The sequence below is a fragment of the Microcaecilia unicolor genome, chromosome 6, assembly GCF_901765095.1.
Source record: "Microcaecilia unicolor chromosome 6, aMicUni1.1, whole genome shotgun sequence".
Classification (NCBI taxonomy): Eukaryota; Metazoa; Chordata; class Amphibia; order Gymnophiona; family Siphonopidae; genus Microcaecilia; species Microcaecilia unicolor.
The window spans coordinates 251615582-251641892 of record NC_044036.1 but is presented as its reverse complement, the minus strand read 5'-3'; the positions used below and the strand labels follow the sequence as shown (position 1 = coordinate 251641892).

General features: G+C 44.6%; 1 protein-coding gene across 1 annotated transcript in view; it reads right to left on the bottom strand.

Moving 5' to 3' along the window:
* LOC115472527 (collagen alpha-2(VIII) chain-like) overlaps positions 1–26311 on the bottom strand; it is a 134976-nt gene that overhangs the window by 99916 nt on the left and 8749 nt on the right. The window contains exons 2-3 of the mRNA XM_030206820.1: positions 15904–15948; positions 15564–15683 (exon numbers count right to left, since the gene is read on the bottom strand). Coding sequence (XP_030062680.1) covers positions 15564–15683; positions 15904–15948 — 165 coding nt within the window. The remainder of the gene's footprint in view (positions 1–15563; positions 15684–15903; positions 15949–26311) is intronic.

The window sequence follows — 26311 nt, the reverse complement described above, 5'->3', positions numbered from 1 at the left end:
CTGGGGATAATTTGAGAGTGGGAGATTCACCCAGAGGCAGTTGAGACACAGTCAGTGGGAGCAGGGTGCCAGTGTAGAGCACAAGTGGCAGATGCAGGCGGGCCTGAGCTGTGATAGGGATAAACCCTCTAAGTGGCCGTGGCATCCCCAGGACGTAAGAGCAATGCACTTGGTGGGGGGGGGGGGGGGGGGCCATTGCACCGGGGGGGTGCAGCAGTGATCCACCCCAGGTGGCAGCCAACCAAGGAACACCACTGGATTCTACCAATTGTAACAGTAAGGGGAAATATACATTATACAGCTGCATCAGTGTCCCCCTTGCATCAGTGTCTGTATCTAGCTGGTGGCTGGCAGCCTTCTTTTCTGTAAGCCAACAGGAGTTGTTGGTGAATTTCTCCAGCAATCTATCCCAGCATTTTGTTTCAAGCTATCTGCAGACCTAGGGTCTTTAGGCTGCACTTTTGACCTGTTGTTTTTTCCTGTATGCTTCCTGTACCTGTTCTAGTTCAGGAGGTACCCAGACCTCCAGATCCTGCTAGAGAGAATGGTCTCTGGTAGTTTCTAGAAGGGAACGTGGAAGCAGGGAGGAGTTGGATCTTCTGAAAGGGTGTTGCTAGTGGCAGTAGTATACTCTCCTGAAAAAGATTTAGACTCTGTCTTGACTTTGCCGGCAAAACTTGTCTTTGGAACCTCTCCTGCCACAGACCATACCTGTCAAGGGAGAGCCCCATTTCTGCCAATGCCTGCAGCTGGCCCTGATGAGAATGAAAGAAAATCAGCCGATCTATAACCAACCGATTAGACATTCATGGTACTTGCAAAAGCAAGGATTCAGAGGCTGGGGTAAGTGACAGGTCCAAAACCCAGCACTGGTTTGCTATAGTGAGAAGGTTTGTATAGTCTTCAGGACACTCAGTCTTATCTCACCCAGGCAGCCCATATTTCTATGGAAGAGTGAAGGTTAATTTAAGAGAACAAGGGTAACATCTTTCACTGTACCAGAATACAGCAGCAAAGCTAGAAGTGTGAATAGGCGGGAAGGATATCCAATGTATATAAGTTAGCGTTTGAATTAACTGTGATTTTTTTTCATCTGTGTTTCATCAACTGACAGTGTAGTAAAGTTCCAGTATGTTTTAAGTTACTTCATAGTGTGGTCTGGATTTTTGAGTGAATGGAAGTCTGATGCCTTGCTTACCCAACCCTCCAGCCTTAAGGCTGGCCCTGGCCCTGGTCCTGGTCCCACTAAATAAATTCTTTATATGCCCCGTCTTCCACCATTCCGGGCAGTGACCAGGCCGTCGCTTAGCTCACCTATACAACAAGGGGACTTACACAATGACTACAGACAATACATTGTCTATAAAAAAAATGACTTCTTAACAAAAACGATTTCAAATAATACTCAAAATGGATTTTATAGAGGAAACTGGCTTCATCTACTGATTCAAATGGCTTTGCACTTTGATGGATTTATGTTTCATTTATGTGGATTTCACCCAGACAGATAGGTAGTTATTCAGCATGGAGAGACTATTCCCAGCAGTTGAATGTCATCTGCAAAGAAGTATCAGCTAATAGCACACAATTGAATGAGTGTCAAAAGCCATAAAAATGTCAAAACGTAAGAGGAAAAGAATTGCTTCCTGAGAAACTCCACAAGATAGTTTTTGAAAGTGATGTTAAATGTCCACCAAGTCACAAAATAAAAGATTGATCTGCCAGAAAAGAGATGAACCAGCTTAAAGCCATGTCTGCAATGCCCAGTTTTTGCCAACTGATGGTCAATAGGAGCAAATCTAGTGACATCAAACCACCTCATGTGTATTCATAGTAGATATACTGACATTCCAATTGGCGTTGAGGTCACTGTGTCAGTTATGGGAAGATTTTATATTGTAGCCTTTTAAAAATTAAATTGTACATCACTTTTTTTACTGCTTTGTTCACACCTCTTACCCTTATGTTTCCAACCCAACAGGAACCTGTCCCACATGGATCTTCAGAACAAGGGGCCTTCATTTATAGCTACCAGCTGCTTCTCCACCTGGGACTTCCCTTTTCCATCATCATAGCCTTAGCAGCTATCATGGATAACAGTTCCTTTAGGACAACAGCATGAGGGTGCTCTTGAACTAGTAAGGAGATATCACTGTTGATTGGTGGCTAAGACACTCTTCCACGTGTGCATCAGAATACCGTCACACCTACTGTTTAAGCTGTATCCTTCAGATGATTGGAAAAATTAGATGGGAGAAAAACTATTTTGGGAGGGGAAGGGCACAAAACTAAACTGCTGGCTTTATTGTCTTCAAAACTTCAGGAAATTTGATCCTGAATCCTAAATAAAAAAATCAATTTATTTATACTGAAAAGGAGACATAAAAGTAGAGCCTAGAAGTCCCCCACCACTAGGGTTACCATACGTCCGGATTTCCCCAGATACGTCCTCTTTTTCAGGGAACTGTTGGGGGTCTGGTTGGTTTTTTACAGCCAGCCCATTCGTCTGGATTTCTGGGCTGGCTGGCGGGTTATTTATTTATTAGGATTTATTTACCGCCTTTTGAAGAAATTCACTCAAGGCGGTTGACGGATGGACTGGAGTTCAACCCCCACCCCCGAGCCTACCGTAGCACACCCTGGTTGTTTAGTGGCCTCATCAGTCAGGAAAGAACTCCACTCCTGCCTGCTGCCAGTGACCCCCCCCCCCCCCCCCAGCTACTGCCACCTCTTGAAAATGGCTGCCGAGACCAAGCGGTCTGGGCAGCCAATTTCAAGAACTGGCGGCAGCGGGCAGGAAAGGAGGGTTCTTTCCTGCCTTGAAGAGGCCACTAGACCACCAGGGCTGCAAGGTAGGCCCGGAAGGGGAGGAAACAAGCAACTCATGGATGGGAGGGAGAGAAGGGGACAAGCTGCTCATGGGAGGGAAGGGAGAGGAGAGGGGGACATGTTGTACATGGAGAAAACGGAAGGGAAAAGTGTGAAATGCAGCACATGGATAGAAGGAGAGGAGAGGTGAACATGCTGCTCATGGATGGGAGGGAAAGGAAAGGGGGTCATGCTGCTCATGGATGTTTGCTTTTTTGGAAATGTACATCATTTCTAATTTTATATTTAGACTACGGAAGAAAATGCATTTCTGATACTTTTACCAATATTTTCACTGCTTATAGAATGTGGCTTTCTTGGGGGATCAAGGTAACTGTGCGGCAGGAGTGGGACTAGGGGCGGGGCAGCATTTTATTTTGTGTGTCATCCTTTTTGTCTCCACAAATATGGTAACCCTACCCACCACCAGTAATCTGTCAGCCAGATTACAGTAATTGCAATATAAACATATTTTCAACATGTGCAAATATTTAGTATGAGCTAAATATTTACCCAGGAGATGACTGCCAATGTGCTAAGGGAGACAACACTGAGCAGGGCACATCAGCCCTTCATAACCAATTCCCAAATCATGAATTCAAGCACCTAGGAGAAGAATTACAATGCCCCCAAAAGCCCCTCATTCCTTTGGAAGCTAACACATCATTATTGATTCAACATGGAAACAGCAGACCACTCAAAAGGAGGCAGTTGGTATATGGTCTAGCTTAAGCCCAAATTTTCTCCCTGGAAGCCTCTGCAATGGTCAGAGGGATTTCTCTCATTTTGGGATCCAACTGAGTATGTTCTTTCATCATAATCCTAAAACATGGATGGCAGTGTGACTTTGTGAGTGTAAAATAAGGTTTAGAGGTGAGACACACATTGCTAGAGCACTGAGAGAAGCACAGCCAGGAGGAGAAAGGAATGATTCCTCCTATCTGCTTTGTCTAGGTAACTGGGCGCAGGGGCAGACTGACCATTGGGACAATAGGATGGTGCCCAAGGGCCTACAGCAGTAGGGAGGCCCACTCTCCCCTAACCTCCATCTATGTTTTTATTTTAAATATATTTTTACTTGAAAAAAAAAAGACAACAACAATAGCAAAGTTTTTCAGATATGTCCCCTAGTCCCTATTACCCCCTCCCCATTCCCCATAGAATAACTGACCTTCAAGACTTGGTGGACTCTTACCCAAGCACCAAAGTGTATATAATACAATATCTATGCTATTTGATTGTTCTAATGTGTGCTTATTAGATGCTTCATTAGTATTATGCTGATATTGTATTATATAAATATAAATATTAATACAAAGAGGAAAGGTCCCACTTAACTTTCTTTCTGGGAAGTTTGAGAAGTTCTGAAAGAAGAGGACATTTCTCTAGTAAGTGAACATTATTTTGCTTTGTGCTTTGGGAACTTAAAGATTGGGGTTCACAGGAGAAATTGTAGGTTAGTGATAGGCAGAATAAAAATATAAAAAAGCAAACGTTTATCAACTAATCTCCATATTCTTTTCCCCCTAGTTTTAAAACTTGAACTTTGTAGCACAACATTAACAGATAGCCTCTAGCAGGCACTGCAGGATCTAGTTTCGTCTTAGGAGTGAAAGAAAGAGAGAGAAAAAAAGCAAGCATTATTAACTAGTTTCCGTGGAGGGGCATAATTGAACAGGGCACCCAAGTTTTCCTGGGGCCGTCCTCGCAGGACGGCTCCGTGAAGGGGTGGGGAAAACATCTTTCGTTTTGATAATACGGTTGGGGATGCCCAAATCTCAACATTTAGTTTGATCTTAGAGGTGGTCATCCTTAGGTCGTCCTTAGAGATGGTCGTCGCCCATTTTCGGCAATAACGGAAACCGAGGACGCCCATCTCAGAAACGACCAAATGCAAGCCATTTGGTCATGGGAGGAGCCAACATTCATAGTGCACCGGTCCCCCTCACATGCCAGGACACCAACCGGGCACCCTAGGGGGCACTGCAGTGGACTTCAGAAAAAGCTCCCAGGTGCATAGCTCCCCCAACCCCCCCCCCAAAAAAAAACCCCACTCCCCACAACTGTACACCACTACCATAGCCCTAAGGGGTGAAGGGGGGCAGCTAGATGTGGGTACAGTGGGTTTGTGGTGGGTTTTGGAGGGCTCACATTTACTACTGCAAGTGTAACAGGTGGGGAGGGGGATGGGCCTGGGTCCACCTGCCTGAAGTGCACTGCAGTACCCCTAAAACTGCTCCTGAGACCTGCGTACTGCTGTCATGGAGCGGAGTATGATATTTGAGGCTGGAAAAAATATTTTAACATTTTTTTTGAGGGTGGGAGGGGGTTAGTGACCACTGGGGGAGTAAGGGGAGGTCATCCCCTATTCCCTCCGGTGGCCATCTGGTCAGTTCGGGCACCTTTGAGGCTTGGTCGCAAGAAAAAATGGACCAAGCAAAGTCGCCCAAGTGCTCGTCAGGGATGCCCTTCTTTTTTCCATTATCGGCCAAGGACGCTCATCACTTAAGCATGCCCCAGTTACGCTTTCGCTATGCTGCCGACATGCACCCGTGAACTTTGGTCGTCCCTGCGACGGAAAGCAGTTGAGGATGCCCAAAATCGGCTTTCGATTTTGCTGATTTGGGCGACCCTGTGAGAAGGACGCCCATCTCCCGATTTGTGTCGAAAGATGGGCGCCCTTCTCTTTTGAAAATAAGCCTGATAGTGTCCCATTGATTGTCCTCTTTCCACCAAGTCTCTGAGATGCCTATTATATCTACCTCATCATTTAGTGCTCTCTTGCAGTCCAAAGTGTGCAACATGCATTTGCCAGGGCGGGTATGAGGACGGGGAAAGAATGTTGGCAAGACAATTGACTGGTTCAGATGGAACTCTGACACCACCTTTGGCAGGAACTTAGGGTGCGTGTGGAGGACTACTCTGTTGTGATGAAACTTGATATAAGGTGCATGCCCTACCAAGGCCTGAAGCTCACTGACTTTATGAGCTGAAGTAACAGCCACCAAGAAAACAACCTTCCAGGTCAAGTACTTCAGATGGCAGGAATTCAGTGGCTCAAAAGGAGCTTTCATCAGCTGGGTGAGAACGACGTTGAGATCCCATGACACTGGTGGAGGTTTGACAGGGGCTTTGACAAAAGCAAACCTCTCATGAAGAGAACATCTAAAGGCTGTCCAGAGATAGGCTTACCCTCTACACGGTGGTGATAAGCACCAATTGCACTAAGGTGAACCCTTACGGAGTTAGTCTTGAGACCAGACTCTGACAAGTGTAGAAGGTATTCAAGCAGGGTCTGCGTAGGAGAAGAAAGAGGATCTAGGGCCTTGCTGTCACACCAGATGGCAAACTTCCTCCATTTGAAAGAGTAACACCTCTTCGTGGAGTCTTTCCTGGAAGCAAGCAAGACTTGGGAGACACCCTCTGAAAGACCCAAGGAGGCGAATTCTAAGCTCTCAACATCCAGGCCATGAAAGCCAGAGACTTGAGGTTGGGATGTAGAAGCGACCCCTCGTATTGAGTGATGAGGGTTGGAAAACAGTCCAATCTCCACGGTTCTTCAGAGGACAACTCCAGAAGAAGAGGGAACCAGATCTAACATGGCCTGAAGGGTGCAATCAGGATCATGGTTCCGCAGTCTCGCTTGAGTTTCAGCAAAGTCTTCCGTACTAGAGGTACAGAAGGCCTATCCTCCAATGTAGGAGGAAGGCATCTGATGTTAGTCTGTCGTGGGCCTGAAGCCTGGAACAGAACTGAGAGACCTTGTGATTGTTTTGAGTGTCAAAAACATCCACCGAGGGGGTGCCCAACGCTCGGAAGATCTTGCGGACTATGCCCATGTTTAGTGACCACTCGTGAGGTTGTATTACCCTGCTCAGCCTGTCGACCAGACTGATGTTTACGCCTGCCAGATAAGTGGCTTGGAGAAACATGCCATGACGGCATGCCCACAACCACATCTGGACAGCTTCCTGACACAGAGGGCGAGATCCGGTGCCCCCCTGGTTTTTGGTGTAGTACATGGCAACCTGATTGTCTGTCTGAATTAAGATTACTTGGTTGGACAACCGATCTCTGAAAGCCTTTAGAGCATTCCAGATCGCTCTTAATTCCAGGAGGTTGATTTGCAGACCTTTTTCCTGAAAGGACCAGGCTCCCTGAGTGTGGAGCCCATCTACATGAGCTCCCCACACCAAGAGAGATGCATCCGTCGTCAGCACTTTCTCTGGCTGAAAAACTTGGAATGGTCGCCCCATGGTCAAATTGGATCGAATCGTCCACCACTGAAGAGAATTCCAAAAGCTGGTGGGCAGTTGGACTACATCCTCTAGATCCCCTGCAGCTTGAAACCACTGGGAAGCTAGGGTCCACTGAGCTTATCTCATATGTAGACGTGCCATGGGCATTACATGAACTGTGGAGGCCATGTGCCCCAGAAGTCTCAACATCTGCCAAGCCGTGACCTGCTGAGACGCTCAAACCATGGACACCAGGGACAAAAGGTTGTCCGCCCTTGCCTCGGGAAGATAAGCTCGAGCTGTCTGAGTGTTCAACAGGGCTCCAATGAATTCCAATTTTTGGACTGGGGTGAGATGGGACTTGGGATAATTTATAACAAACCCCAGTAGCTCTAGCACCCGAATAGTCATTCGCATGGAGTCCAGAGCACCCTCCTTTGAGGTGCCCTTCACCAGCCAATCGTCGAGATAAGGAAACATATGCACTCCCAGTCTGCATAGCGACGCTGCAACTACAGCTAGGCATTTGGTAAACACTCTGGGCGCAGACGCCAGGCCAAAAGGCAGTACACGGTATTGAAAGTGCTATGTTCCCAGGCGAAATCGAAGATACTTCCTGTGAGCTGGACGTATCGAGATGTGTGTGTAAGCATCCTTTAAGTGCAGAGAGCATAGCCAATCATTTTCCTGAATCATGGGAAGAAGGGTGCCTAGGGAAACCATCCTGAACTTTTCCTGGACAAGTAATTTGTTCAGGGTCCTTAGGTCTAGGATGGGATGCATTCCCCCTGTTTTTTCTTTTTTTTTTTTAAATTTTTTATTTATAACCATTTAAATTTTTACAAGTGATAAAAAACAACTTGCTGGAAATACAGAGAAAGTAATATGTAGGAAATTATTTCAGTCAAGTAATTCTATTCTCTTCCTTAGACCACTAAATAGGGAGAGTGAAACATGACAAGGAGATCAATTAAACAGTAAACAGAAAAAAAAAAGTGGTATTAACCTCATTATCCCCAGATATTACTGATCTAATTCATTATTCCATATTGATCATCTAGTTGGCTTCTTCAAGGCCAATACGGTGTACAGTCAAATCATTTCATTGAAAACATACTTATTGTCAAATGTTAGTTAGAAATAATACATCTAATTACATTCTCTCTCTTTTAAAAGTTTTTTAACAATACATATACTTAAGTCTCTAATTCAAATCCCACTGATTAAAGTAATCCCAGTTTTCACACGCTTCACTCCTTTCAAAGTAATAATTTGAGGAAATATTTCTGAGGAAAACTTTAGGAGTCATACCCGAAACTCTGGGAACAACAATAATCTTGATATTAATCATCTATAATAATATTCATTTTATTATTCAAAATTTCTGGTCTATTATCATAACCACTTCTTGCTCATGTAGAATCATTTGTTATATCAATTTTTTACTCTCAAAGGGTTCAGTTGAATTGTCCATGTAACTCTCTAATAAAATTATATCTAAAACAAAATTATGTACTGCCACCGTTAGGTCCCGAAGCGCCTTCCAGATGGTATTCAATGTAACCTCCACGGGAGCCAAAAACTCTGTTGATTTCTCATAGGTGTTTAGGAGTGATTCCGCTGTAAACGTCCTCCGTTTCAGCATATACCTCTAACTCACTCCTCCACTCCTTTGGACATGGTGGTTGAATAATTCGGGAGCAATAGAGTTTTTTTTCCAGGTCCAAGAGCATCGACGCTCCTTCGCCGGCGCTAATCAACCCTTTCATCTGTGGGCAGTTCATCGCACAGCAGTCCCGCACTTGCTACTCAGGGGATAAAACGCTGGCCATCGGCGGCTGACCTCCGGTTGTCCCCTTCCTCTCAGTTAAGGTAACTGCAATTGCAGAGAGGAAATTTACGTAAAGAAGACAAAACTTCAGAGGGCAGCTGGGTCGTTGGGCATACGCACTTCAGGTCGCCATCTTACCACTCTCGCAGTTTGGGCCACTCTTTGTCTGGTTTCTCCTCAGAGGCCTGTCTGATATGGGTAACCCTTCAGCATAGCCCTCTAAGTCACTGAAACACACAAGCCCCTCCACCTCTATAAGGTGGTGTCCCTTCGGAGGGGTCCCCCTGTTTTCTTTTGCACAAGGAAGTACCTGGAATAGAATCCCAGCCCTTCTTCCAGTGGCGTAGCCAGAAAACCAATTTTGGGTGGGCCTGAGCCCAAAGTGGGTGGCACAAAAGTTTCTCTGCCTCGCCCTACCTTCAACTCAAAATATAAATACTTTAGCTAATGAGGATCCTCAAACTCTGTCAGCTGAAGACTTCCTCTGAAAGTGGCCAGAACTTCCTTTTACCAAGCTTGGCAGGCAGTAGCAACCTCCCTAAGCGACCGAAGCTGGCACCCCTTGCATCCTTAGTTGTCAGTAACTCAAAGATGCTGTTGCCAACTGCAGAGCTTGGTAGAAGGGAGTTCTGACTGCCTTTGGAGGAGGTCCTCAGCTGGGATGCTTGGGGAGCCCCACCAGCTATAAAGCAAGGGTAAGGGCCAGTGTTAGACATGCTCTGGCCCAGGTCAGAAAATAAAGGAGGGCACTCTCTCCAATCCCCTCTCTTCCCTGCCTCCCTTCTGATTTCTGTACCTGCCATTACTGTCACACTGACAGACCCTCACCAAAAACAGAACAAGGGATCACAAGTTAGAAATAAAAATATTTACACAAAAATTGAATTGAGAACCCCAAGAAGTTAAACTTAACATATACTACAACTCTGGAGAAATAAAAACAAAAATGCATTTCCTTTCTACTGAACACAATGCAAAGACATTTGCTATGCACTTTTCACAAAGCTAACATATTCCATTTAAACATTCAAAATAAAATGCTTTTTTTCTACCTTTGATGTCTGGACATTTTATGTTTCCATTATGTTGCTTCTAATTTCCTGTCTGTCGTCTACTAATTCTCCTTCAAGTGACTGCTGTCCATTTGTCTTTTCTCCTCTCTACTGTCTATTCCCTCACTACATCTACCTCTGACATACTGATCATTCCTTTTTAGCTCTTTCCTCTTTTTTTTATTTTCTGCCTCTCTGTCAACTCAAATTTTACTCTCTTTCTCCTTCTTTTTAATTTACAGCTGCCTATCAGATCGTCATCTTCTTCTCTCACCCACTACCTCTCCCATTACCCAACTCACTCCTTCTCCAGCCATTCCCTTTCATCTTTAATCTACTCCCCATTACTATATTTCTATCCTCTGATCCATTTTCTTGCCACCCTCTTCCACATGGTTCCACCATTCCCAGCATCTTCCTCCATCCACCCTTCTAGCTCAGTATCTACTCCCTCTTTCTTCCCTCCCTGCTCTCGTAGCCCAACATCTACCTGTCCTTTCTCTTCTCTCCTCCCCTGTCCCCCATGGTCCAGCATTTCTCCCTCTCTCTTCCTTCACTCCCATTGTCTGGCATCTCTCCATCATTCTCATTTGCTCCTGGATCCAATATCTCCCTCTCTCCCATGAATCTCCTCTGCCTCTCATCCAACCCCATGTCCTACATCTCCCCTTCTCTCCCATTGTCCACATCCTTCTTTCCCCCTCCCTTGTACCCCAGATCCAATATCTGTCTTCCTCCTCCCTCCCATGCAGCATTCTCTTCCTTCCTGCACCATGTCCAACATTTCTGCCTCTGTCCCACTGTCCATCATCTCTGTCTCCGCCTCCCTTATGCCCCAGGTCCAATATCTCTTTCTCCTCCTCCCATACAGCATCTCTCCCTCCACTGTCATGCCCAACATTTCTCCCTCTCTTCTCCGTGCACCATCTCTCCCTCCCCTCCACCCCCATATACAAGATTTCTCCCTTTCTTCCCCCCTCTACCCCTTTGTCTCTCTCTCTCTTCCTCCCCTCCACCCTCATGCACCATCTCTCCCTCCCCTTCACCTCTGTGTCCAACATTTCTCCCAGTGTTCTCCCTCCCCCTCCAAGCAACATTTCTCCTTCACCATCCACCCCATATCTCTTGTCCCTATCCCCCTCTCCCTCTCCTCCCACAATATACAACTGATTTCTCCCTCTGCTCCGCTTCTGCCCGGTACCTTGGCTGAGCCCAAAATGTAGATATGCACACTTCTCCCCAGGCTCCGCTTCACTGCGTGATCGTCGCTCCCTGCATTCTTCTTCTCGCCTTTCACGCTGCACGCAGCGCTGCCATTCACACAGGCAGCTGCGCTCCCCTTTGCCGCGTCCATCTGGTCCTCTGATGCACTTCCTGTTAGGGCCGGATAGACGCGGTAGGGGGGAGCGCAGCTGCCTGTGTGAATGGCAGCGCTGCGTGCAGCGTGACAGGTGAGAAGAAGAATGCAGAGCGATGCAGCGAAGCGGAGCCTGGGGAGAAAAGGCAGCCAGCGAGGAAGAATGTGGATGGGTGGGCCTGTAGGGAAAGTGGGTGGGCCTGGGCCCATCCAGGCCCACCCGTGGCTACGCCCCTGCCTTCTTCCCCTGGTGGAACGGGTTCGACCGCTTGGGCCTTCAGAAGGGCGGAGAGTTCCTCTGCAAGTACCTGTTTTTGCTGGGAACTGTAAGAATGAGCTCCCAGTGGACAATTTGGAGGTTTGGATTCCAGATTGAGGGTGTACCCTGATCAGATTATTTGAAGAACCCACCGGTTGGTGAAAAAATAGTGAACTCCTTCCGACCGGCAAGTTGTCCGGCACGGACACTTTTACTGAGGCTATACTGAACTGGAGCCAGTCAAAAGCCCATCCCTTGCTTTTGCTGGGGAGCTGCAGAGGCCTTAGGCGCACATTGTTGACGAGAACGAGCGCGCTGGGACTGAGCCTGGACAGGCTGCTGAGACACAGGAATGTACCTACGCCTAGCATAGGAACAGGGAGTACTCCTCTTCCCTCCAAAAAACCTCCTAGCTGAGGAGGTAGTAGCAGAAGACGCCCAGCAGGAGAGAGAATTGGATTGCACCAAGAAATGGTCTAACCGCAGAACTTGGGAAAAAAAAAAGTACAAATGTGGAACAACTAAAAAAAGGTATCTATTAGGAGGGTGCAGAAGCAATTTTTGAAAGATATGATAATACAGGTGTTGATGCAAACATACTACAGGATGATTTGGAGAGTTGGATAAAACATGGCACATTACATTTAAATGAGAGTGCAAGGTAGTTTGCAGAATATGCTCTTTGGATCTCAGGTCTTTTCAGGTAAAAAAAAAAAAGAGAAAACTCAGGACAAGGGAAAGGATGTGGTGTAAAACAAAGTTGATAGGTGTGATGATGTGGGACCAGCACATGGGATCCCTTAGGACAGTGGTTCCCAAACCTAGTCCTGGAGGCACCCCAGCCAGTCAAGTTTTCAGTATATTCATGAGATCGATTTGCATGCAAATCTCTCTCACGAATATTCCTTGTGGGTATCCTGAAAACCTGACTGGCTGAGGTGCCTCCAGGACCAGGTTTGGGAACCACTGCCTTAGGAAAAGGAGGCGTTAGGGGCTGCTGAGGAAGGGCAAACTGGATGGGCCATTTGGCCCTTATCTGCCGTCATGTTTCTATGTTAGATTTTTGAGGGACTACGAGGGGCATAATCGAACGTCGCCGGCGATCTATTTTGGCGACGGCGCTACAGCTGGCCGGAACCGTATTATCGAAAAAGATGGCCGGCCATCTTTTTTTGTCGATAATACGGTTTAGCCTGGCCAAATGCCAGAGTTCGCCGGGTTTGAGATGGCTGGTTTTGTTTTTCAGCGATAATGGAAAAAAATGCCAGCGATCTCCAACCCGGCAACATCCAAGGCATTTGGTTATGGAAGGAGCCAGCATTTGTAGTGCACTGGTCCCCCTGACATGCCAGGACACCAACCGGGCACCCTAGGGGGCACTTCTAAAAATTTAAAAAAAATATACACCTCCCAGGTGCATAGCTCCCTTACCTTGGGTGCTGAGCCCCTCAAATCCCCCCCAAAACCCACTCCCCACAACTCTACACCACTACCATAGTCCTTATGGGTGAAGATGGGCACCTACATGTGGGTAGAATGGGTTTTGGGGGGGGGGGGGGTTGGCGGGCTCAACACTTACCACCACAAGTGAAACAGGTAGGGGGGTGGGCCTGGGTCCACCTGCCTGAAGTCCACTGCAACCAATATAAATTGTTCCAGGGACCTGCATACTACTGTCAGGGAGCTGGGTATGACATTTGAGGCTGGCATACAGGCTGGCAAAAAAGGTTTTTATTTTTATTGTTTTAGTGTGGGAGGGAGTTGCTGACCACTGGGGGAGTATGGGGAGGTCATCCCCCATTCCCTCCGGTGGTCATCTGGTCAGTTCAGGCACCTTTTTGAGGCTTGGTCGTGAAAATAAAAGGACCAAGTAAAAGCAGTGAAATACTGATTAACACCGCTTTTTTTTCCATTATCCGCAAAACCGACCATCTGGTAGCCACGCCCATGCCCGCCCATATCCCACCTTCGCTTCACCGCCGACATGCCCCCTTTAACTTTCACCGGCTCGGCGACAGGAAAGCGGCGATAGTGTCAAAAAAAGCAGCTTTCGATTATACCGATTTCGCCGCTTTTGTGAGATCGCCGGCCATCTCCCGATTTATGTCGGAAGACCGCCGGCAATCACTTTCAAAAATAAGCCTGTATAGTATGCTGTTAAACGAGAAGAAAAAGCAATTTTATATACAAAGGTTAATTTATTTTTATAGGCCTTGGGAGTTGCTTAAATTGTACAATAGAAGGGTAAAATCGCCAAACAAAATGGAGGATAATTGCCCATTGGCTCCTGAAGAATTACTTTCACACTCTATGTCTAAAGCTAGTGGGTTACAGGGTCCATTAAACTCTATCTAAAATTTCAGATACTGATGCTGACAGCCTTCAATCTGCATCAACTTTGTCCGTATATCGAGGGACAAAAAATTGTATGTCAGATGAGAACCACTTGTGTGTTAGAACTTGTCCCACTAGCTGGATATAAACTATTGTACCAGAGGTTGTGGGAATTGTGCATCACTTGGTATTTGTGTTCATGGAGGAGATCATAATGCCAGTCATGTTAAAGCACTCAGTGTTACAAATAAAAAGTGGATCTGTTGGATGTGAATTCATATCCCTACCTTTCCTTTTTTTTGCAAAGTTGTTGGAAAGTGCCGTTTATTTTCAGTTGTTAGATTTTGTTGATCAACATGCCTTATTAGATTCCCAGCAACGTGGTTTATAAGATGGGTTATGGGGTACATCCCTTGCTTGTTTCCTTCTTTGATAATTTATGGAGAGGATTAGATAATGTTAATATACCTTTAATTTTGTTTGTTTTATTGGAGAGGCTTTGGCAATAGGGGTTGAGTAGTATGATATTTGATTGATTCCGATTCTATTTAGTGGATGATATACAAGTGTGGGTTGGGAGGGCTATCTTCCTTTGGTAAAATGCTCAAACAGAAGAGCTACAAGGTTGCTACTCTGTTGTTTAACAGTTATCTACAACCACTATGATGTATGCTGACAGCGTTATGCTGTATATTCTGTTTTCTATTAAGAGAAGCCTTGTCAGTGTCTTGACTGCTGGCTATTTTTCAGGTGAGGATAGACTGGTTAACTGCTTAAAATTTGGTTATCAATTTAAAGAAAACAGAAATATTGGAAGTGGCTTGGATATGCCTGAGTTTGTACATCTTTGTGGGTTAGGGATACCTGTGAAGAGACAGATTAAGTCTCTAGGGGTGATCCTTGACAGTCAGCTTAATTTGAAAGGGCATGTAAGGAAAACTGTACAAACTACATTCTCTTAGTTAAGAATTCGGCACCATCATGGGTCCCTTTTATCACCATCAGATCTTCTGAAAGTTTTGCAAGCTTTCATTTTACCTTGTTTTGCCTATGCAAATGTTATACTGACAGGATTATTGGAGTTGACCATTAAGGCTCTACAAGTTGTTCAAAATTCTGTGTCTAAGATTCTATTAGGGATTCCTAGGTACGAGCACATTACTCTGGTTCTTATAGAGTTTCACTGGTTATACATTCAATATATGTTTCAATATAAAATTTTGTAATGATTTTTGTGTTAGAGGGCTAGCAGCCCCCACTGTCTCTTTAATGGTCACACCATATTCTTCAGTTAGGCCTTCTTGTGTTTATCTCCATGATTCTTTAGGTTTTAGTACTCTGTCTGCTTAGTATGTCTGGTAGTTTTAGGTACTGTGCTGTCTCATTTTATTAATGCTCATGTTTCCTGTAACCCACCCAGAGTATTGTGGATTGGTGGGATACCCCCTTTTACAAAGTCGCACGGTAATGCTGACACAGCCCATTCACTTTGCACTGGCAGCCACTTGTAAAAGAAGGGGATAATGTTTTAAGTAAGTAAATAAATAATAAGATGATGTCCAGTTGTCTTTCTCTCCCCTTATAAATGGCTCTTTACCATTCTATTCAAACTTATACAACTTACAGAGAATGCCAACCAATCCTCCTTTGTATTTCTCCAGAGAACAATGGTTGGTAGACCAGGTGGACCAGGTGTTCCAGGATCTCCAGTCATGCCTGTCCTTCCCATCACACCAGGATACCCCTGAAACAGGAAAGAGCAATGTAATTACAGATAACTCTTTCAAGCAAGTTCAAACAATTGAAATTGGAACATTTTTTTCAAGTCAGAAAAAGTAGTAGATTCCTTCTCTTCTCATTTTCTGCTACAGCAAAAAGTGGACAAAATATGTAGCAAGCTTGAATCCTTTAAATTACACATTATTTAATTTTGTGTAAATTCTAGACCGCTGCAGTGCACTCACTTTGTCTCCTTTCTGGCCTGGAATTCCTCGTCTCCCTGGGCAGCCCTGAAAAATCAAAGCACAGTCCTTTAATCTATCTTCATGATGTACATTTTAGGTTCTTACAATGCAGTTACCAGGCTGTGGTGGTGGGGAGAAGAATACAGCAAAGCACACAATAGCCTGATAACATTTCAAAAATAGATGAATAAAAAATTGTGGTAAACCAAGACAGACATACTTGTCTAATATAGGCCTCCACTAATTTTCAACATTTAGATGGTTTTTTTTTCTGCACAAAAAGTATGTTCAAACTGCAAGGGGATGTGTCAGGGGCATGTTAAGGGCAGGATCTGGGTGGTCCTAACACTTGGATGTTTTTCAGCCATAATGGAACAAAACAAAACCATACAGGACTAAAACTAAGATGTTTTGAGCTAGAATTGTTTTAAAAATGAATAAGGCACAAAAAGGTGCCCTAAATAACCAGATGATCACTAGAGGGAATGATGGATGACCTCTCCTTACTCCCCTAGTGTTCCAAGCTCTCTCCAATTCAGATACTGTTTTCATCTCCACCACCTCCACTGGGAGGCTGTTCCATGAATTTATCACCCTTTCTGTGAAGAACTATTTCCTCAGGTTACTTCTGAGTCTATGCTCTTTCACCTTCATCCTATGCCCCCTCACTCCAGAGCTTCCTTTCAATTGAAAGACTTGCTTCCTGTGCAGTTATGCCATGTAGGTATTTAAATGTCTCTATCATGTCTCCCCTCTCCAGCCTTTCTTCCAAAGAAAACATAGTGAGATCTCTAAGTGTGTCCCCATACACTTAATGATCAAGATCACTGACTATTTTAGTAGCCGCCCTCTGGACCAACTCCATCCTGTTCATATCTTTTTGAAGCTGTGGTATCGAGAATTGTACACAATATTCTGAATGAGTTCTCACTTGAGTCTTATACAGGGGCATTGTCACTTCCTTTTTCTTACTGGCCATTCCTCTCCCTATGCACCCAAGCATCCTTTTAGCTTTCACTTTTGCCTTGTAAATGCCTACATTATATAATTGCCCCTACTGTTACCCCCCCTTCTGCTAATAAATAGTTGCAGGGTGATCACAACTCAGAAGTTCCCAAGTATGTTGATCCACTTTATGGTGCTAGTTCAAATTTTAACATAAACCAGGAGGGAATTCAGATGATGCTGTGCCCTTCCCCTCTCCTCTTCCAGTCAATTGGGTCATTAGCAGCAAGAAAAGACTTACCGATGTATGTATAGGAGCTGTGTCAAGTCTCTGGTAGAAAAGAGAGGCGTAGTGCCCCCTCGGGTGCACGGAGCCGAAGATAACATGGCGCCGTGCACCGAGGTGATATGCACGTTTGTGCCAGCGGGGCGCCCTGGGAGGAGCAAGGTGGGCTCGATCCCGCCGCAAGAAGGGCACCCCGCTGAGAGAGGGAGGAGAGGAAACGGGGCTTAAAAGCCCCGGGGAGGAGCCTGGACAGCCTCTTTCGCGTCCAGGCTCCAGGTGCAGCTCACCTGCATCCAGGTACGATCCAGATGGAGCGAATTACGTCCCCAGACTGAGCGGATTCGAGTGGCCGGCGTCGCCTATCATCGGGCAGGCTCCTGAGCGTTTCGAGCCCCGTGGCCCCTACGATCCCGTCGGGATTCCCCCTCTTCCCCACCTTAGGAGCACACAAAAGAAAGGCAGAGCAACGAGCGAACATAAGTAAAAAAAAAAAAAAAGAAAAGCGAGTGAGAAAACGTGGCCTTTAGGCAGAAGAGGGGTGGCCATATTGGTTAGTGCATGCATGGCTCTGGGGGCGGCCATATTGGTTAGTCAGGCTCCTTCCCATGGGCGGCCATCTTGTATAGGGCTAAATGCATAGCTCAGGGGGTGGCCATATTGGTCAGTCAGGCTCCTTCCCCTGTAGGTGGCCATCTTGGGTAGGGCAATTAATAGGATAGCTCTATCTTCCTCTTGAGGGCAGCCATCTTGTGGAGGGCAGAGTCCTATGAAGGGCTAATCAATGTAGTAGGGCAGGCATAGGCCATATCGGAAGCAGCGGAAGTTTGCCGGACAAAAAAAAAAAAATGATAATGATATATAAATAAAATTAAATAAAATAATAATATAAATATATAATAAATGATAATTATAATAAATCTACCAGTGCAACCGGGTATATTTATAATTGTGAAGCATATACCACTGCTATAATCTTAATAATAAGGTTGTTCTGGGCAAGTATATTTATCCACCGGCGAGGCAGATATTAACTTGTTATCTTTTAAGTCTATTTAGATCCTTGTCTGTCGGCTACCTTGCATTCCCTCCCCCATCAGAATGGAAGCAGGTACAGATGCGATCGAAACCCGTCCCACACAGGAAGTCAGAGCGGAGGACGGACACAGCGCGTCACCCCCGCCGGAAGTCGAGCAGACAGTGTACGATGCAACTGAGACGCCACCACCGAGCACTGCACACAAAAAGAAGCAAGCGAACAAGAAATTCACCTGGGCGGAAACAACATCGGAACACTCCCCTGCATTGACTTAGTCCGCGTTGCCGAGCGAAATTTGTCACTAATTTCGCAAATGTTTCCCAATACTCACATTGTATGGTCCGATATAATCCCGAGATGGCGGCACAGACACTGGAAGATCTGGGGCAGGCCCAGAAAGAAAGTGAACAGGCAGATCGCAGCGGGGGTAATGGGCAGGGGCGGATGGCAGATCACTCACACATGGGCCGATGAATTATGCGAGGGATTATTCTGGAAAGACGGTACGCACCTATCTGCCAAAGGAAATGACCTATTGAACAATGACCTACAGAATGTGTTAGAGGAGATATTTATGGCACAACAGGCCACAGTGGCTAGAGTGGGAGGTCCGGGGCAAGCTATGCTACCTCGGCCTGGTGGCGGGGTACCCAAGCCTGATGGTGTAAACTAGGCAGCTGGGGAGCTGCGAGTACGGGGGCGCTCCCTTGCTAGACGGCGGGGAGCTCAAGTTACGATTGCTGTCCTGCTAGGACGGCGGACTGAAGATGGACATTGAGCCAGAGGCTGTGAGCGGCTTGGGTATGCCCATGTATATAAATAAAGCTGCGGCCGAGTTGTGCCATACCAAATGCCTTGTGTCTTGTGATGTATTAATGCGGTTACTGCTATAAAATTGTAAACCGAGGTCTCTCGGCTGCCTATGTTATTACTTGCCTGCAAGGTCTTTGTGCTTATTGCAGCTGAGCCTACAGGTCATCCTTCTACCCTCAGTGATCTGTTTGACATTATGATGCCACTTGGTCATAATTAGAATACAACATAATTACACTTTTAACAATGGGTCAAGACAGAGCTCTATAGCCAAGCTTTTGTAAACTGAATTTCCTAATGTAAGAAAGGAATTTGTAAAGAATTGGATAACAGCAGATGGTTAATAGAAATGTTTTTACATTAAATTGTGTATAGTATATTCATATTGTATTGAAACTCAGCTGTAATCTGCCTTCAGGGTAAAGGAATGTTGAAATGAATGATACATGATGTCAGCATAGGACCTATAAGCAGTGACCCCAACCCCCACCTACTGCACAGATTTCTTTAGTAACAGAATGCCATTGTGGAGGAAGGAGTGGGGCAGCCATGGGAATTACAAGCCCACGCCTGTTCACATGTCCTGCACTAATCTCTTTCCATTGCTGCCACGGACCAAACAGAGGACAGGAGGGAGAAGGGTAACTGGATTTGGCTCATGCCTTTTTCTGTAGTTCAAAGTTCAAGCTGAGTTGCATTTAGGTACTGCAAGTATTTCCCCATCCCTGGAAGGCCTACAATCCAGGTTTGTACTTGAGGCAATGGAGAGTTAAGTGGTTTATCAAGATTACAAGGAGTGTCAGAGGGAACCCTGTCTTCCCTGGTTCTCAGATATGACTCTAGCCATTTGACTACTCTCCACTCCTAATGCTTGGGGGTTAGAGGGTGCATAGAAGAGGAAATATCTGGGCAGAAGTATCTCAGAGAACTCCCCCCACCCTCTCCACTTTTCTGTGCATATGAGCAATGGAAATCTCAAATCTGGTTCTGGAAGTTAAGCTCTGGAACTCATTGCCGGAGCAAGTGGTAAAAGCAGTTAATGTAGCTAGCATTAAAAAAAGGTTTGGACAAATTCTTGGAGGAAACAAATCCATAAACCATTATTAAGGTAGACCTGGGGAAAGCCACTGCTTATCTCTGAAGTTAAGTAGCATAGAATCTTGCTACATGTTGGGACTCTGCCATGTACTTGTCACCTAGACTGGTCACTGTTTGAAACAGGATACTGGGCTAGATGAACACTTGGTCTGAACTAGTATGACAACTCTCATGTTCTTATTAATATTTATCAGTGTAGTACTGAAGCATGTGTGCTTTCCAAAGTAAAGTTCTCACTTCTGTTCTGAACCTTTTATCATACCCACATGGCCATAATATATTGCTTTCTTAAAAAGACAGATAAATCTGAGCTGACAGGGCCAAGGTAAAGGGGAATGTCCAGCCCTGAGACTGTCATCATGATAAATCATTTAGCTAGGAGCTAAACTTCAAACTGGCTTGAGCAAGACTAGCCTGGCCATTAGTCACCACTACAGATTTATTAAGAAAATCAATTTTCCAGACAGGGTCCATTTTCAAACCTGGGTCTACTGCCAATAAGGACCAAAGAGGTTGTATCTCCTTGTCCCAGAAAAAAAAAAGCACACAAGGATTCTTGTTGGGATAAATGGATGGCAGAACAAAAATAAAAGGAGAACAAAGGTGACCATAAGGAATGAAGCAGATGTTTTTGTTCTGCCCCCACAGCTTGTGTACATGTTTAGATCATGTTTTGTCTTTGTAAGTATTGGAGCTGAAGAAACCATTTGCATGCTAAGATTATAGAATACTAGCACATAAATGTGAGAGCATTTATGCACGTGAATGTGACATTCTTGTATTTATGTGCTAGTATTCTATAATCTTATTCTAGAATGTGAGCATACGAGTTGCAAAGTTCTTAACTGCAAGGGGACATTCACAGGAAGAGGTGCATGGGGTGGCATGGGCTTATCAAACAATTACACACTTAAATTATAAAATACTGTCATTTAAACACTAAAGTCTGCATTTAGGCATGTGTATTTTCATCTTCATAGACATGGTGTAAATGGGTGGGCCTAAATTTTGGCATGTAAATACCAACGTACATTAATACTCTATAACAGAGTTGGGGCACCCAGACGTCATTATAGAATTTACACTCCGCAATCTGCATTTAGGCACCTAACCTTTGGTGCCCTTTAGAACATAAGCATAGCCATACTGGGACAGACCGAAGGTCCATCAAGCCCAGCATCCTGTTTCCAACAGTGGCCAATCCAGATTACAAGTACCTTTCAAGATCCCAAAACAGTACATTTTATGCTGCTTATCCAAGAAATAAGCACTGGATTTTCCCCCAAGAACATCTTAAAAATGGTTTATGTACTTTTCTTCTAGAAAGTTATTCAAACCTTATTTAAATCCCCTAACTTAACTGCTTTTACCACATTCTCTGGCAATGAATTCCAGAGTTTAGTTATATGTTGAGTAATTAAAGAAATAATTTCTCTGATTTTCTTTAAATTTACTACTTTGTAGCTTTATTATGTGCCCCCCCCCCCCTCAAGTCCTAGTATTTTTGGAAAGAGTAAACAAGCGGATTCATGGCTACCTGTTCCACTCTACTCATTATTTTAAAGATCTCTTTCATACCTCCCCTCAGCCATCTTTTCTCCAAGCTGAAGAGCCCTAAGCTGCTTTAGCCGTTATCATTTTGGTTTTCCATTCCTTTTCTAATAATACCTAACATTCTATTTGCTTTCTTAGCTACCGCCGCATACTAAGCAGAGGATTTCAAAGTATCATCAACGATGATGCCTAGATCCCTTTCCTGGTCGGTGACTCCTAATGTGGAACCTTGCATTATGTAGCTATAATTCGGGTTCCTCTTTCCCACATGCATCACTTTGCACTTGCTCACATTAAACGTCATCTGCCATTTAGATGCCCAGTCTCCCAGTCTCATAAGGTCCTCTTGTAATTTCTCACAATCCTCTTGCGATTTAACAACTTTGAATAACTTTGTGTCGTCAGCAAATTTAATTACATCACTAGTTACTCCCATCTCTAGATCATTTATAAACACATTAAAAAGCAGCAGTCCCAGCACAGACCCCTGGGGAACCCCATCCATTGAGAATACTGACCATTTAACCCAGTGGTGTGCTGGAGTTGTTAAATTTTACTGATTTTTGCAAGCCGGTTGTTGATGGAGTCAGGCAGCGAGCACACAAGCATCATGTCCCCCTCACCACAGCCTGACCAGCCCAGCAGGGCCGGTCAAACCCAGTAAGCAGGGTAAGCACTGCAGGGGGCGCCTGCCTTCAAGGGCGCCGCTACGGTGCCATACCGCGCCGCCCTTGGGGGTTTAAATCTTTAATTTTCCTCCATCCCAGCAGCCGCGTCATTTGAAAGCCCTGCCTGTCTCTAGCCTTCCCTCCCTTTGTGAGTTTGTTCCACAGAGTCCCGCCTTCTGATGTCATTTCCTCAAGGGCGGGACTCTGAGGGAACAAATTCACAAAGGGAGGGAAGCCTAGAGACAGGCAGGGCTTTGAAATGACGCGGCCGCTGGGACGGAGGTAAATTTTAAAAAGACTTAAACACGCAGGGTGGCAAGAAGAAAAAGGGGGATGTTGGAGGGAGAAGAGGGCGGGCAGGTGGCCATAAATGGGAGGGGGATGGGGGCGAAGGAGAATCGCTGGACAGGGGTAGGGTGGGAGAAGAGAGAAAGGAGATGCTGGGGGGGGGGGCGCCAACATAGTCTGCAGGGGATGCCAGAGACCCTAGGACCGGCCCTGCAGCCCAGAGCCTTTTCTCTGCCAGATCCCACCCACAGGAAGCTGCATCAGTGGGGCAGTACACTACTCGGCAGAGACAAGGCTCCGGGTCGACCAGGCAGCGTCACTTGTTACCACTAGAGCTACTGGAAGAGTAAGGTTTGAAGAATGGCCAGAGAGGGAATGGAAGCTGAGAGAGGTAGGACTCGCAGAGGAGCAGGAGGGAGATGATGCTGGGTTTGGATGAGGACGGAGACAGCATGAAATAAAAAAAAAAAAATTGAAGCTATTTAGGTTAGTCTGTTTCCTCTTCCCGCGCAGGTGTCTTCGCCATTAAACCCAAAACAAAATCAAGCAAACTTATGAGCTGCTGCATCCACGTTGTCGTTCTCTATCGTTGGTAGCATTTTAATTTAATCTCACTTATATTTTCAAACATGCCAGCTTGTGCAGCATATACGGATGAACATAGAGGTAGTAGTAATTTATTATAAATCGTACTTGGTGTATCATTTGGAGGGGCTGGTTATAGGGACACCATCTTGCATGTATTATATTTGTGCAGAGATTTTTTTTTCTCTTGGTAAAGGGCCACTAAAACAGATATCATGTTATAAGAATCAGGTGCTGCGTCCATGTTGTCATTCTTTATTGTTGGTAGCATTTTAATTCATTCTCGCTTATATTTTCAAACATGCCAGCTTTGGCAGCATACAGATGTACACAGAGGTCAGAGGAAGTATAGTAATGGAATAACTTTTCATAGATAGAGTAGTAATTTGTTATAAATCAATCAGTGTGTCATTTAGAGGGGCTGGTTATAGGGACACCCTAGTATGTATTATATTTGTGCAGAGATCTCTTTTCTTCTGGTAAAGGGCCATTAAAACAGATGTCATAAGGATCAGGTGCTCAACATTCAGAGTTTCTATCTATCTATTTACTTACTTATTTATGACATTTAACCCTGTTATTGGTGCAGAGATTTTTTTTTACCTGAGGCAATGGAGGGTTAAGTGACTTGCCCAGAGTCACAAGGAGCTGCAGTGAGAATTGAACCCAGTTCCCCAGAATCAAAGTCTGCTGCACTAACTGTTAGGCTACTCCTCCACTCCAACCTGCAACTATTTACATACTAGTTATGAAGGTGCAGCTTGGAACAAAAAAAAAACTGGGCCTAGGGTAGTGGAGTTGGATTCTAACACCAAACAATTTCTTCAGGACTGCCTGTCCGAACCAGCTGTCACATCAGCTATGCTGCTCAAGGCAATAATGAGATGTAAATGTGTGGACAGAAGATCACATTGCAGCTTCGCAAATCTCCTCAATGGAGGCTGACATCAAGTGCGCTACCGATATAGCAATGGTTCTGCCATTATGAGCCTTGACATGACCCTCTAGTCCAGCCTGGGCATAAATGAAGGAGATGCAATCTGCTAGCCAATTAGCAGTAGTGTATAGTAACTAAGTAAATGTAACTAGTTACTGTACTTCAATTACAATTTTGTTACTTTTACTTGTAAAGAAGTACAGGATAACATTAGTTACTTTTACTGAAGTAATAATTTTGCCAATTTTTACTACTTTTATTCAGCTACATCTGATGTTTACAGTTACAAGTAAAAGGTAAAAGCAGAAGCGACATGTAACTAATGATTCCTCAGTAAACCAAAGGAAACAGCAAAACTAGGAATAGGATTGTGATATTGCAAACCTCATCACACAAACAGTAGACCATCTAATCTTAAACTTTGCTATTCAGTGAATATAGCACATAAGAACAATGGAGTTGCCTGAGTTTATTGAACTGGTTGCTGAACTTCAATTTTACAGAACAGTGATGAGTTGAGTCACTTTGAAGCGGAGACGAAGCTGAAGCTGATTGCAATTCTTGGTGAACATACATATGTCTCCATTACAACAGACTGCTGATCATCCTATAGAAAATTTTACATTGGAGTGACTGTCCACTTGATTGATAAGTCTTTAGAGGGGATGTTTTCTTGTCTGGCCTTAAGACTGAAGGGTTCCCACATATTTGATGTTCATGCATCAGTTCTCAAAGATATTCAAACAAACTTTGCCATAAGACAAAAAATTGTTAGAACAATAGACAATGATTCCAATGTTGCGAAAGCCTTCTTTGTAACTGGACAGCATGACAATAATAACAAATATAACGATGAAGATGCAAGTGTTGAATTAGGCACTACTTCTAATGCAGATGATAATGACAATGATGGAAGTCAAATGTTTCAGAGATTCCTTTCATCAAAATCCACAGACCCAGTGAGAAAACATCAGTAAGACTGCAACTTGGCCAGCTGTGCTGGTTTTAATAATGTTACTAAAGTCAAAGTGGATTGAATTATAGAGCAATAAAGTTGCTGGGATAAAAACGTTAACAATAATTGCATTCATTTTAGTTCTGGTACTTTTACGTTTTACTCAAAAAAGTTATATTAGGCAATAGCTTTTTTACTAAGTAAACATTTTAATGTGTTTTTCACTGTACTTTTACATAAGTATTAAAATATACACTTATTTTTTACTTTTACTTAAGTACGTTGACCTAGTACTTTGAACAACACTGCCAATTAGAAATCATGCATTTGCGGATGGCTATCCCCATCCTGTTTGGGTCAAAACAAACAAAAGCTGGTTGGACTGTCTATGGGCTTTACTTTGCTCCAGATAGAAGGCTATGGCTCACTTGCAATCTAAGGTATGCAGTACACTTTCACCAGGATGGGCATGTGGTTTTCAGGAAAAATGTTGGCAGAATGAATGACTGATTAAGATGGAATGACAATTCCTTAGGAAGAAACTTAGGGTGTGTGCGAAGAACTACTCTATTGTGGTGAAACTTAGTGTAAGGTGGATCAGTTACTAGGGCCTGAAGCTCACTAACTCTGTGAGCTGAAGTGATGGCCACCAAAAACACAACTTTCCAGGTCAAATGCTTCAGATGACAGGAGTCAAGTGGATCAAAAGGAGCTTTCAACAGCTGGGTGAGGACAAAGTTGAGATCCCATAACATAGTTGGAGGTTTGACAGGGGGTTTTGTCAGTAGCAAAACTCTCATGAAGTGAACAACTAGAGGCTGTAGAGAGATGTGCTTACCTCCTACACGGAGAAGACAAGACAAGCACTAATTGAACTTAGATGAGCCCTTACAGAGTTGGTTTTCAAAGACTCAGAGAGGTACAGGAGGTATTCAAGCAATTTTTGGGTAGGGCAAGTGAGGGGATCTAAGGTCTTGCACTCACACCAAATGGCAAACCTCCTCCACTTAAATGAGTAACACCTCTTAGTGGACTCTTTCCTGGAAGCCAGCAAGATGTGGAAGATACCTTCTGGCAAACATAAAAATTTGAATTCCCTGCTCTCAACATCCAAGCCATCAGGGCCTGGGATTGGAGGTTGGGATGCACAAGGGGTACCTCATTCGGTGTGATGAGGATCAGAAAATATTCCAATCTCCATGGATCTTTGGAAGACAACTCCAGAAGAAGAGGAAACCAGATC